The following is a 15,369-nucleotide window of genomic DNA, read 5'->3' on the forward strand; positions in this document are numbered from 1 at the left end:
TCTTCCTTCAGGACTAGTTCAGATGATTTAGTATCAGAATCTCTTGATCTACGTCCCTTGATATAGCAAGCCCAGAAATGCATCGTTTTCCAGATTTTATTTGAATGTCCTGAGATCCAAAGTAATCATCCACATTATAGCATGTTTGATCAGATAGCTTTTGAATGCTGGTGGGCTTTTGGAGTAATAATTAAATTTCTTTTCTGACTGGGGCTGTTTTGCTTCATAGCAGAAAATTATCTAGAGAAGGGCTAAACTGTCAAGATATGTTATCTAATGTTCATATCTGCCCCAATTTCCTATCCTTACTTCTGTATTGGAAACTTCAGACTACTTGTATATGTTGAAAAGCTAATTGTTTCTCTATTAGCTCGATTAAAGTCCAATTATCAACTGTTTCACCTTTACTTTCTTCTCTACAATGTTTTCCGTTTCTTTCTCCCATTCTGCTACCAAATGATTTCTGAAGAGTCTAATTAGTGTTTTTTCCTCTAATTAAGGAATCCTGGTTCTCAATTTAGATTCTTACCAAAAAACCTGTTCAGTGTTTTTTTCAGTGTGTTCTATTTATCAATAAAATAGCTCTTCTGCTACAAGGGCAAAGGAAATTCAAGCCCRTATGCCATATTCTTCTAGGGCATTCTTTGTATTTGTTTTTGGGGTCCGCCCCCAAGACTGAAAGTTCAGAGTTACTCACTTTTGATAATAAGGAAAGCTTCTATATGAAGATTTCTTTACATCTATTGCACAGGGGGTTGCATTTCAACACGGAACATTTCCAGTTGGATAACTAACTATATGAGTGTGCTATAAGGTAGTTTAAAAAGGAACTGTGTGCTTTGATTAGAGCTCATTAAGCTAACACTCAGCTATATCACTGGCATCTGTCAGAATCTTGCCAATATGTAGTGTTTGTAAGGCTGCCAGTAGAGCTCCATTCACGCTTTTAGTGCTAAACACTCACTGAAATTGAGGAAATGATTCTTCTTTGAGAGAGCAGTACTTTGATTAGATGGAGACTGTGGGACTCTGTCTTCTCTCTTAGCAACAGCAAGGTACTGCTGAAAGCCACCCACATAGTGAATGTACACACAGTCTTAACTGTTCTATCAAATGTGTTGTCTATACATTCAGAACCTTTCCTTCTATTTCTCCCCAGAGTCCCGTTTAAATTCTAGATCCCGTGACTATGGGGGGAAAGGCAGTGCTTGCCAGTCCTTTTTATGGCTGTGATGTATGTAGGAGGAGAGTGGGATTTGAAGCGTTCCTTCCGAATCTTCTGTATTAGCATTGTCTTTGCAATATTTGCAAAAACTAGCTTTCCCATTTTGAGTTTTCTAGCAGCTTTTGGCACATACTTGAGTCTGTTGAGGTGCCTGCTATTATTACAGATGTAGATTCTCTGAATTACCTCTCCTGGGAAGAGATGACTACATTTCTTCTGTTGGCGCAGACATCCGAAAGTTGACTCTAATTCTGGGCCTGAGAATACTAGATTCAAGATAAAATCTCCACCTAAGTCTTAGTGCACCTTTTCAAAGTCTCAATTTTGGATAACACTCAAGAAGAATGATTAATAAGTAATAAAGTTGCACATCTAAACACAGCAGGAACAAAGATGTGTCTGAGCAGAGTTGAATCAGTTCTGATTCTGGCATTTGCAAAAGTCCTTCATGACTCTATTTCCCTACAATCCTTAACTACTTTCAGAATTGAAGAACTGAGGAGCCWTTTTTCATAGTTCTACTGTGGGTTATCTGAGAGTTTCATCCCTTTGCTGGTCAACCGAAAATGATTTCCTCCCATCCACACTTCTGCTTTGAGATTTCCAGTTTTTTTCCTTAAGTCTTGGTTATGGTTTCTCTGTTGCAACATACATTACTGCATCTCTCTATAAAAAGTACCTTTTTACTCAAATTACTTCTGCTAGCCTAGAAAAAGCTTTGAAAGATGCAGTCCTAGAAGACTGTCCTGCCCTGTGTTATCTTTCTCCTAGAGAAGGATGAGGACTCATATTTTTATTACTTTCTTGTGGGCCAAGATACAAACATGTTTGCATTTTTTTTTTCCTGTGCTTTTGGTCTCTGCAGAGTTTAAGTAGGTTTTGCATCTAGGATATTATGCCTGTACTAGGTATAGTGTATTTTTTTGTAAATGGAACACAACTTTCAGAAAAACTTCACTTCTCTTCATCTCATGCAACCTTCATGGTATCTTCTGAGGAATACCTGTTTTTGAAATTTTGTGGGTATCTAAAGTTCTGTTTGTTTTCTAGTACTGTAGTTCCAGCCATAAAGCTGCACTTGGTAGAAGTGACTACTAAATTTTCGAGATATTTACAGTGCCATCCACAGTGATAATTAGCATGTAGATAAAAACCTTTCAAAGGAAAAAGGAGTTGTTTCTGTGAATGCTCACTGTTCTTCCTCTTTCCATCTCCTTGGAGCCCCTTAACTTTGAGAACTGTGGAGTCAAGGCGTACAGTGATGGATGTGGAGCTCTTACTTGCACGTGTTTTTGGAGTGTGTGTGTTTAGGGATGACTGAAGAGGGAGAGGAAATATATTAACTCAGATAGTATTTAGACGGAGTCTCTGATCTTAAATGCTTTGGGAGTATGTGTGCCCACAGTGTAAAAGTGCATATGAAGAACTGATCTCAAATAATTATAGTTGCTGGACAGTAATTTTATTTTCTCTGCTTCTTAGGTCACACTCTGAGAATTAGGAACCAGCTGCAAGGGGTTTTGATAAATCTTTCATTTTGAATCTTATAACAGAATGCATATATTCTTTGACTGACTCACAGTATAATTTGTAACATGTTTTAGGAGAGCATTTTAAGTTGTTAGATGCAAGCAATCAGCTTGTTTTACAGAAAAATGATTAAAAAATATAAAGGAAACCACAGATAAAATATGTTCTGACTTTAGAGCACTTATGGCAACAGTGTAAACACTCGCTGTTTCTTTTGGGGTGAAATGGTGAATTCTTTGAAGGAACATATATGTATGTTCCTGCTGTGGGCAGGCATGCCTACAGTCATTTGAACTGAAACCTTGCTGGTACTTTACCTGGAAAAGTGGAAAATAGTGACAAGAAATGCTGAATTATGTAGATAGTAAACATTGAGGCTAACTAAAGCGTTGCAGGAGGACTTAACACTGAGTGAGCATGCAGTAAAATGGCAGATGGAATTCATTGTAGCTAAACGTAGTGCTGCACATGGGGAGCAATCCTATACTTTGCAGCTATTATTATCATTTTGGAAAGTAATTTTGGAATCATAATAGATCTATGAAAATATTAGCCTCAGTGCTTAGTAGCTGCCAAAGAAGCAAACACTGTCAGTCACTACTAAGAAAGGAACTGAGAACAAAACAGAAATTACCATCTTGCATCAGTTCAGTTCTGGCATATTTTCGATTGCTAGACATTCAAATGTGTTTCATGTTATTGTAGAATTATAAATACACACACGCACGCATATCCCAAACCACAARTTTTAGTAACTTTATTATTATGATTGATTGTTATGAACTGATAAATAATCCTCTCCTTTGCTTTTATATATCTCCCATTTATTTTTTAACACCATATTTTTAGCCTACCATAAAATGCAAGTTTAATTTTGGCAAAGCTTAAGATATTATGTTTTCAGTAATTTAGCCCTGCCAAGTTTTCATTAGAAACCGCTTATTTAACTATAAATAAGTCAAATTTTATTTGATTAAGTATGCAAAGAAAAATGAGAACAAAAATAAGTTTCCACACACTTCTATCTTATCTTTTTAGTGACATTTTAAAACTATTTATTCCTTTATAAAATTAATCTGTTTTCTGACTTCTGTGGTCCTTTAATGAGCTATTACTAGTTAAAGTCAGTAATACTTGTACTTGGTAATTTCAGATTTGTGACATAACTTCTGCAGCCGAATAAAAGCACAATTCTGCAAAAGATGGAGAAAGTCTCTTGAGTTCCTGCTGCCATGATGTTGAAATACAGCTGCTAARGCAATCTTTATGCAGTTGAGAGTGACAAAGATGCTAGTTGCGTTATACTACTTCCACAAAGCAATTTTAAGAAATTAAATTTAAAGGGAAGGTGAGGGAGGGGAAGAGGATACATGTCAGATGAATCTGAAAAAAGTAGGAAATACAGGATAGATTTAGGTAGAAGAAGCAGCCTGCAAAGGACTATGGCTGGCTATCAGTGTTTAAGTAGATAGTGAATAGACAGGAGCAATTTTTTTCTTTTCTGACTTGAGTGTTTAATGTTAATTTCCTTAGAAGCCTATACAAATCTACGATATGTAGATTTTAGCAAAGGGAAACCTACAAGTGGGAAGAGGATGGAGTCATAAAGCTGCTTGATCAAGAATTTTCTCAACCTTAAATAGATGGAGGTTTCCAATGTTGTGAAAGGTCTTCAGTCTAATATATGAAAGAGAATTTGCAGTAGTGTTAYTCAACTTTAAAATATTCTTTTAAATAACTTTATTATATCAAAAGCCCTATATTTTGTGCATTCTTTAATCAATGTTCAAGATTTTTCAACTAAATATTTCACAGGATAAGTTTAACTTTCARATAAATTGTTCATCGCACTTAGCCTCTGATCTACAAATTCATGGATTTATTGACACGTAGCAGATATTTATTGCCCTTTTTATTGTTAATTCCTTATGAATTTTCTAATTCAACTAATGTGACAGGTAGATGAAATAAACAGTTAAATTACAAAAGCCTGAAACATTCACCTGTTTATTATTCTATGTGTGGTGAACAATTTTTTTGAAAATTAAACCTGTGAAATATTTGAAAATCTTGAGTTGCTTGTTCTTATGTTGTGATTTTGATGAGAACTCTATGCAGAGGTCAATTTAGATTTTTTTTATATTATATTCTAATTTTGAGTGACAGTTTTTCTAAACAGGTTTAGGTCTAGGTAACAGAACTGTTATGCAGGAATTCTTCTGCTTGTGAGAAAAGAGATAAAATGGTGATATCTGCCCGCAGAGCTGTACTATATGATGCTGAATTTCAGGTTGCAGCTGAGCAGAACACTCTTTTTTGAAAGCAGCAGTCACAGGAATTTTTGTTTTGGTCTCAGAATGTACCGATCACTTCTGCCGGCTCTGTTCAGATCATGCTGGTAGGCACAACCAGGGCTGAGATGCCTCAACATGCACAGGCACTGTTTTGAGGTTATAGTAGTGAAGCTTACTATTGTCTGATGAGGGTAGCGTTGTTGCCGAAAGTCATTTTCCCCTAAGCTACCAAATGTACTGAAAACGATAGCTTAGTTTTCCATATGGAAACCAAAAGCATTATTAAATTGTTTTCTATTTCATATTACTATTTTGTTCAGAGCATTTTCAGTGATAGAAGCTGGTAGAATATACGCAGGATTTCAGAATACCCACAACGAGAGGCTCTTTATGCTCTGAAGCTGTTTAGAAAAGATGATGTTCTTGACAAGCACACTGCTAACATCAAGAGTGAATCTGATAATTTTTTTTCACTGAGCAGCTAGATGAGGCTTTAAGTCTCCAGCTCAGTGACAGTTATTCTACCCCTCTGAACAGAAGCTCAAGAATTGCAGGGCCAGTGAAGAGGGAATTTCTGATTCTTTTCTTAAAGTTTGTCAAATATACTAGATTTCAAGCAAGATACTTCAGCAGCACCACCACTATCACCCCGCTTCAACCTTCCCTAAAGTCAGCCTTCCGTTTTCAAACAGTAGATCCCACTGGCAAATTTCCAGCCTCATTGAAGACAAATAGTTTGACAGCACAAAGCAGGAGGGGAGTGAGGAGTAGGGGCTAACAATAAATGTTGATAAGCAACCCGTTACAGATAGCTTTTGATTAGGAGACTGGAGGGCAAGGATGTTTTCTAGTTTACATATTTGAGGTATAACACTGAAAACGGAGCAATGTTATAAATGGAGATATGTTCTCAGGATCATTTTGAAAGATGTAGTAATGATTTGTAAAAACAATAGATACTTGTAGTACTGGAAAAGAGAATTAATGGATGATCAGAGGTTTCCAGAAGTAATTAAACAATCAGTCTATAAATTATTGTGTTACGTTAATAAAATTATATGTAAATGGATTTAGAAATTTAGACATGTTGATGTATTTGATTTTACAAATATTTTCTCTTGTATTTCACAGAATGAAGAGAAGTCATCAGTCAGTTTTCCATCACTCCTTAGCCATCTAACTTCTGCTTTCATAAATCATCCTGTAATTCCAATGACARTTTATGCAGATTCAGGTGTCCCTGAGATGTTAAATACGTTTTCTCCACTCATGTCATCTATGCCTTGTGACATGCATATAGTAAATCTGAGGACAATCCAATCAAAGGTAAGTCACATTACTATTTTCATGCGCAAGCATATGATACAGCTTGTTAATATAGTCCAGTAAAATATTTTACTTGTATGCAAAATTTAAAAATTACCTTCCTAAACTACAGTGTAATGACTAGCTTTTGTAATTCTGCAAGCAGTGAAAATTTGCACCTCCGTGCTGGTCATTGTCTGGGTGTCATGACAACTGTTGAGTTTGCAATACTAGTTTGTGCACTTCAAAGGGAAAATTACTAGTAGTTGTACACCAGGAGAGCTATCGCTATAGACAAAAACAGTTCTTCTCCACAGCAGAAATGGTGATATGCCCTGTAGTGAATTTTTTTCATGCCAAAATGACCACCTTAGTGTTCTCCTTAATTCCTGCTTCCTTTATTCATCTCCCAAGAGTGAGTGGCAAATATCATAATTTTTATTAATTGATACAATACATTTTTTCACAGAAAAGTAAAATTCTACACTGCTTTAGCTGTTGGAACTGATATTTTTAAGAAATTATATAACTAAAAATTCATAGAAAAAGGATATCAAAGAGTATTAAATTTAAAGTCAGGAATCAGAATTGCAGAATAGGTAAGGTTGGAAGGGACCTCTGGAGATCATCTAGTCCAACCTCCCTGCTCAGCAGGGTCACCTACAGCATGGTAGACAGGGTTGCATCCAGGCAGACCTTGAAGATCTCCAGAGSAGGAGACTCCACMACCTCTCTGGGCAACCTGTGCCAGGGCTCCGTCACTCTCACAGGGAAGAAATTCCTCCTCTCGCTCAGGCAGAACTGCCTGTGCTTCAGTTTCTGCCCATTGCCTCTTGTCCTGTCACACGGGACAACTGGAAGGAGTTTGGCCCCATCCCCTTGACACCCTCCCTTCAGGTACTTGTACACACTGATAAGATCCCCCCTCAGTCTGCTCTTCCCCAGGCTGAAGAGGCCCAGCTCTCGCAGCCGTTCCTCACAGGGCAGGTGCTCCAGCCCTCTGAGCATCCTCGTAGCCCTACGCTGGACTCTCTSCAGTAGCTCCAATGCGTGAGAGTACATTAAAGCATAAATGAGGGAAAAATATAAGGGAATTCCGTGTTTCCATTTAAATTGTTCCCCTCAGAGAGGAGAAAATTACTACTATTTTTAAATAAGTGATCCTGTCATGGAAGAGTGCAGTACCTTGGGAAGATGAAAAATAAAGATGTTTTTAACAAAACCSTAATTTTTAAGTTGACTGACACAAATTTTACCTACCATAAGTATACTAGGCTTCAACATTTAAAAATTGACTTCATTTGTTCTTTTATACTATGTTTAAATGGTTTTGTCATCGAAACCTTAGCAATGTTGCCCTGAGATGCTGCTTATGAGACAGCCTAGCAAATTTTTTTTTTCATCTAGGAGCCTGATGTGAGGACAGCATTAAACTTTTCAGAGATCAAAATCAAATCAAGCTTTGGCAGCTGTTCTGAGAAAGGCAGTCAGAGATTTGATTGTACAGTAGTTCGGGAATTTTTGTCATATGATATTGCTGTGAAGTTTTACAGGATTAAGGATATTGGCGTTTGTTGAAAATTGAGAAAAGTGATATAGGTTTTCATATGGTTATAGCCAAGTTTAGAAGGTATACGTGACCTAAATTAGGTTAATACTTACTTAGACATTCCCTTAGGCCTGCATGAGCTTAATCTAATTTACCTAGAGATGGTATAAAAAGAGGTAAGTTAAAGCAGATACAGAGGCTATGGTAACTTGTTATTTCGTACATCTCCTTTTATAGTAAGTTAAAACAGCACAATTCTTTACATATGGGTTTTATGTGCATGATAAAGTCCTGGGAAATCTACATGGTTGAGTGCTATATCACAGGTGGTTATACTTAGCAAAGCTCTATTCCTAACCATTTTGTTAATTATTTAATAACTTCCTATTTTAAACATTCTGAATCTTAATTGGGATAATATTTAATTTTGAAAAACTTAACAGTTGAAGAAGTCATGCTGTCATTTGAAATGCATTTATTATGCAGATGACTACAAGATAATTCCACTGGATGTAGAGAAAGTGTTGATATCCATGACTGGCTTGTCATTTCTAGCATCGCTTTACCCCTGTAGGAAGTCAGGCTTTTGCAGTATGAATTTTGATACTTCACTAATCTGATGTTTAGGCAGACAGTATTATTTTGTGTGCATAAAAACATCTATTTTTAAGTGCAGTTCTTTATTTCAACTATATGTCACATCAATGACAAAACCAAGCCTGATATTTCATAGTTGAAAACCGAAGCTAATTTTGTTACATTATCATAATTACCKTATTCAATAGTGCTACTGTTCCAATAAACAATATAGCAAATTTTTAACCTTCAAGGTTATAAAGTGGTATAAACCAGTAGCTATGCGGATGATGGACTCCAGTCACTAATGAAGAACTTGATTATGAGGTTATTTTAACTATTTTGTTTGAAAAAACCTTCTCAAACCAAACTGAGAATCATTCATGCCTTGCAAACTTTGCAAAGTTTTCAGCAGCTAATGATTTAAATATCTCATGTCAAGCCTAAATACAATTGAGCACATTTTTGTTATTTTTGAAATGATGAACTTAATAAAACAGAAATGTTAAGTTTATCAGCATGATATTTACTATTATCTCAATGAGTGATTAATACTGTGAATTTGTAGTACAGTGAAACTGTGTCATACTGGTTTTGGTTCCACAGCCTCCTTTATTAGGAGGAGATGAGACTGGACATGAAGCGTATTYGATTAAGACATCTCTCATTTAACTTCCAAGAATTAAAGCATAATAAAAAGCTTAATGCTTATTAACATAGTTTGCATTGGAAAACTGGCAGTTTTCTCCCAGGTGTGATGTGAAATTATTTTTTTTCCTTAAGCACTGGCTACTGCTTACGCAAAGGATTACGTATTTGCAGTGGAAACATACGCAACGAGAAGAACAACTTCTTTTCTGCTACTTTACCTGTACACCTGATTTCTTATCCCTTTTTGTCTCTTTGTATAAACAAACAATTTTTATAAAAACTAAACAGCTTCCTAGCCAGTTCCAGGATCTGACTTTTCCTGAAGTACGCATCAAAACAAGATGCCGTTGTTAATATGATAGCATATCCTGTGACCATTTAGGCCTAGGTGATTTTAGTGTTTTGGTCCGAACTACGAAGTTGAGATTGTGGATTACTGTAYGATGCTAATTGAGGCTCCAGGGCAACATATATTTTATCCATAAACATAAGTTTGTTTAATATTTGTATATTAACTGTAGACCTTAAGTTGAGTAAGATATTAAAGAACAGATAAGCAAATTGAAAATTTGATAGAAGATAGTCACTATGAATAATTAAAGCTTGCTATTGCAATTACCATACACTTTCTACTTTGTTCTGTTCTTACCTTGTAATTTATCTAGGAAACCACTTAATACAACTACACTAAACAACTTAAGCTACACTTAAATTATGTCTGTGTTTATGTATATATCTATCAGATTTTGAATTCCCTAGTCAACAATTTTAAGTTTATATTCTGTAGTAATTTGTATCTCTCAAGTAGCTTTTCTGTTCAGTTTTTTTATGTTCGGTCTTATAACATTAAAAGAAGTATGACTATTCAGTCTGGGCTGAATATTATTTAAGGCATAAGCGGCTCTATCACTGTAAGCTTATAATTAGCTTATGATGTYCGAAAATGTGTTGCTTGCTATGCTACTTTATGAGTAACTTTTGTTTCTTTTGTTTATTTGCAGGCAGATTTTGAGCCATCTGATGAAGCTGCTCTGATCCTTCACAGGAAGGGATTTGATTGTAGATTTTCAAACAGAGATGTGGGTCTATTCTGTTCTACTACTCAGGGAAAGGTATAGTGACATTTTATGGATATTTTTGAAGAGATATTGATATTAAAGTCAAATTGTTGTTGAAATCTTAGTAGCTATTTCTCAAGAGTGATAATTTCTGGCTATTAGTTATGTTTCTCTCAAAAGCAGAATATAGTGCTTTCCTTTGATAAAGGAAACTTGTGTGTAAATTATCATATAAGCATCAGCAAGCAAATGTCTAGATTGGAGTTCTAATCTTGTTTTCTGTAAATATTTTTTTCAAGTAACTGATCAGTATTTCTCAATTTTCAAATAGTGGAATGTAAACAAGTTTATCAAAGAGTTGAACTACAAATTCTTAAATGTGTTGTCTGAGTAGTGTTACTTAACATATTCACAAGTTATGTGACTGCTATTTTGAAAACTGTTACCTCTTACAGCATATTTTTGTCTACTCCTACTCACTTGTATGACCTACATCACTGCAAATATCTGAGCATGTTGTGTATGCCATTAAATTATGATATGCAACTGCTGTAACTATACTGCTTGTTTCTAAAGGTTACAGATCTTGGACTGGATAGTTGTGCATCTGTAGGATTTTCATAATCAAATCTTGAAGTAGACTTGGGATTTTTGTTAACAGAAGACTGTTGTTGTGATTAGAAACAGGAAGAGTTTTAATCCAAATATTTCCAACAATTCTTTTGTATATTAATTTAAGCTTAACTTAGTTGCTTTGAAATGTGACAAGTGAACACTGCCTAAAATGGCTTTTTCTAGTATATAATATTTGATACATGGTATGTAGAAATATTTGGTGTCTGCAAGAAATGTATGATTTGAATCTTGCTAAAGATTAGGGTAAAGTCAATTTTAAAGTATGTATTTTATTTTCTAAATATATGTATTTTTTCCAGATAAAGGTGCATAAACTCTTTAACAAATTCAGCGTGGAAAGTCTTACACCCACATCTTTATCTTTGATGCATTCACCTCCAGATGCCAGAAATATAAGTGAAATAAATATGAGTTCTATGGAGATAAATACGTTCCGGATTCGGCTAAGATGAAATCAGCTGAATACTCAGCTATAGAAGAGGAATCTGCAATTGTATCTCCTCCAATTTCACGTGCAATAAGAAGCACATTATTATTATTCCAGCTTCTGGATACTGTGAGAAAAAACATACATTCTATAGTTTTTTGACCAACACAATGAAAAGCCATGTTGCAAGCAACATTTTTTTTTCATGAAATACCAACATCAGTATAAGTTAATGCAACAAGTGAAGAAATTTCAAAGGATGTTAACCTCTCAACAGATCTCAGGTTAAATGCTAACTAATAGTGTATCTAGTGTTCTTATTTTAGCTTTCATAAGGAAGGAGGTGGATTTTAAACAGTCTGTTTTGCTGATCCTTCATGAATTTATGTACAAATAATTCTGTGTAGAAATCCCTGATGCAGCTTGGAATTAAAAAGGAATAAAATGTTCTTGGGTAGTAGCTAATGTCCAAATATTTGCAATCATTTGTATAAATGACAATAATTTCATTTTATTCCACAATTAATTTCAATTTATTCAATAGAAAAAAGGTTTTTGAATTGTGGTAGAATGAAAGTTAGCGGTCTTTGTGATAAGTGATGGTAGATTTTAATGCTTCTACCATTTGCTTGAGCTATGTAATTAGGAAAACGTGAATCTGCAAAACAATTTTGCATTGAAAATCTTTAATAAAACTCCCATTTTGTTACTTGACATTCTGGGATATGTGCAATTATTCCATTATCATATATGATGAGAAATGTCAATAATTGTCATGAATACAAGATATTTTACAAAACTCATTTGGATATTGATGTTCTCTGAAATGAGTTTTCTATTTCAAGATTACCATATCAAGATAAATGTGCCTTATTTTTTGATACGTCTTGTTACAATTTTGGTGTCTACATTAATGTTTTTGGGGAAGGGTAGTTTATATAACGCTTAAACTGTGTATCTCCTATTTGACAATGCTGGCCACACTCTGATCTATGTCCTCCTGCACCAAGTTTGTGCTATCTTACTCTGAACATTTTGACTATTTGAATGTATTAAAATGATGTCATATCACAAAATAAAACAAATCAAGAATTACTGTAAAATCTAAATTCAGCTGCTTTCAAGGAAATTGCAACTTGATGCAGAGATTTGATAGTAAGACATAGTTTGCAATTCCATCATGAGTCGTGCTTGCGTGTCACAGATTGTAGTGACCTGTGCATTCAGAATCATGTGCCTATATTTTAAACATCATTTCTCAAACTTGCAACCTCACTTAACATCACCAGTGTTCACATTACTGAAGAGTAGATTCTTACTCTTTTTGCTTTGTTTTCATGTATTAACTAACTCATGTTTAGTGCCGAAGCCATTTGTGTGGAAAATATTTCCCTACATAGAACTGCTGTTTACAGTTAAAACATATAAACATGCATTTGAACGTGATCCGCTTTACTGAGCTTTCTTTGTCTTCATGCCTCTTATTTCTGTCTCTTGCTAAAAGGAAAGATTTTTCCATATGTCACTTTTTCTTTAATAATAATGCATGAAAAGTCAATTGGTAAAAAGATGTGCTATTTTCTAACTCTTCATACTGTCCACTGTACTTGACTTGATCAATATCATTCCACGGTGTATCAAATTATATCTTGTAGCTGCAGGCAATCTTAAAATGAAAGTAAATTTTTAATTTCATGCATTGGCATGGCTGGATCTCTGTCAGGATTGCATAGATTTCCCTACTTAATCTACTGTATGTTTTGTAATTAATGGAATATTTAGCAGGATCTGGTGCAAGTTATCTCAAGAACATGAGAACCACTAACCACTAAATGGAAGAATCAGATGGATCCAATAAATGGATGTTTTCATGCAATAAACATGTACTGTAAGTTTTCTTAGTTATAGTATTTGAAAATATAATTCTTCTTTGTTGGAACTTACAGCTTGGTAGACTTGCCAGCAGAAGGTTCTAATAACATTTATTTTGTTGCATCTTAAGAGTTAAAACAGTTCAGAGACTTGTGTTCTGTGCAAGAGAGCTTTCAGAATTCTATTTTAAGTTTTGTTAAATGGAGAAGTAAAATTTTGATGCAATAAAGTTTTAAAGTATTTTGCCTGTTGGATTTGCTTCCAAAAGATGTTTCATAGCATTGTATCTTTTTGGTTTATCATCAGCTGTACAATCGCGATGCCTGAATCTTCCTTAACCAGCAGATTTAGTCTTTGTTTCTGTTTTTTCTTGAAGGGAAGGGGAATTTGTTTTTGTTGTTGTTGTTGTTGTTGTTGTTTCTTTTTTTGTTAATGCAACAACAGAACAACTTTCAATTTGAGGTCCTTTCCTAAAACCTTCAACTAAGTTAAAACTCCAAAGTCTGATAGGAGATTTTACCATAATTGTTTCAGGATGTGGCCGTTGATGCTTTTCAACAGCTCTTACGAATTCTTTCTCTGTACTTACATTAGAGATTTCAAGTTCTTGTTTTTCTGTGCATTTGTCATCTAATTTCATCATATTCTTTACTTTTTTTCTATTTTTATAGCTGCTGTTTTTTTAACTACTGGTTAAGAGAACCAAGCATCCTTACTTTCAACCAATATTGTTTTAAAGACAATGCTGTATAAGAAAAGGTTTAAAACCTTGTAATTACTCTTCATATCAGAGTTGTACCTGTACTGAGATTTTTTTACATTCCTTTATCTGAAATGTCTTTGTTTTTACTTCCTCATATTGTCTCTGAAAAAAAAATGATTTAAATTGAAGGTTTTTGATATTTTCTCTTGGAAGGTTTTATATCTTTGGGGGAAATGTAATATAAGATCTCTAATAAAAGATAATCTTATTGTGAGATGTGTTCAGTGTCATCAATGCTAATTTAAAAAAATAGCGAATGTGTGATTTCTTTAAAAAGGCTGATATATCTAGTAATATTTAGGAATAAGGATTTGCTGTAGTGAAATACGCTGCTGATGAAAGATGCCATCTTACTTCACAGGTGCCAAACAGATGAAGATAGATACTGAGTGCAGAGACCTTAACATATGGGAATACAAGACATGAAGGGAATGGGTACCTCTTCTTTTGCAAAAGAAATCTGATGCTAAAATAATAGAAAATTGTGGTGTTTTACACCCTCTGTTATAGTTTTTCTTTACTGTCTTGAATTACTCTTTTTGTGTATATTTTAGAGTAATAAAATGGAAGCTATTCTTCTAACTTCACTAGGCAAATTAACAAATAGACTATTAGAAAACAGGCAAAATAACAGTACAGCCATAAATGGACTGAATGTTTATAAGTACATAATACTAATATAGCATGATGTAATTACATGTGACAAGTTGAACAGTCAGATACTTCACAGATTTGTTTCTCAAAGTGCTGATAGAACTTCATAATGAGTACCAATGACAATTAGTATAAATTTCGGTCTGGGACTAGTTGATGATGTACCAAATAGTTGTAGCTAGAAGATATGTATATACATACATTGCTTAAAGTCCCATAATCTTAAAGCTGAAATTTAAAGAAAAAGAATGAAAGTAAATAACGTGCATCTGAAGCAGGCAGTAATAGATATGGATCCATTTTGATGAACACCTTTCTAAGGTCATCCTTCTCCAGAATTCATTAATGGTGACAGTAAGTGTGACAATCTGGACAGTTACCATTTCACTAATTATAGCTACTGGTAAAATAATTTTTCTTTTTTGAAATGTAATTAGCTGTATTTGATCTATATCTGGGTACTTCATGTTTTAAAGTGACAGCTACCACATCTTTCTATGCATATTTTTAATAATAATTTCTATAATAAGTACTACCTGATACATTTTGCAATATGTCTACTGGAGGTAATATTCAAAGAGATGATGGTTCTTAAATGACTACTTTGACTTGTATTTTTGCACACTAAAAAATGATGTAAAGGATCTAGCAAATTATCTGACTTGTGATAAGTAGGTTTATATAGGACAGTTCAGAATTATATATAAAGATACAGAGATTCAATTTTTCTTATTCATTTTAGAGTAACTGCTCTGCTCTTGTAATATTTGAATATATTTTAAGAATTATATTTAAGAATTTGCAACAACAAATTTTAGCAAAAGGTATT

General features: G+C 34.3%; 1 protein-coding gene across 1 annotated transcript in view; it reads left to right on the plus strand.

The window, feature by feature from the left end:
• MAN2A1 (mannosidase alpha class 2A member 1) overlaps positions 1 to 14,051 on the plus strand; it is a 120,216-nt gene extending 106,165 nt beyond the window's left edge. The window contains exons 20-22 of the mRNA XM_085305324.1: positions 6,181 to 6,375; positions 10,132 to 10,242; positions 11,124 to 14,051. Coding sequence (XP_085161450.1) covers positions 6,181 to 6,375; positions 10,132 to 10,242; positions 11,124 to 11,276 — 459 coding nt within the window. The 3' untranslated portion in view covers positions 11,277 to 14,051. The remainder of the gene's footprint in view (positions 1 to 6,180; positions 6,376 to 10,131; positions 10,243 to 11,123) is intronic.
• The last annotated feature ends 1,318 nt before the right edge of the window (positions 14,052 to 15,369 follow it).

This window comes from Rhea americana, unplaced genomic scaffold (genome assembly GCF_003343005.1).
Source record: "Rhea americana isolate MKP2758 unplaced genomic scaffold, rheAme1 scaffold_22, whole genome shotgun sequence".
NCBI lineage: Eukaryota > Metazoa > Chordata > Aves > Rheiformes > Rheidae > Rhea > Rhea americana.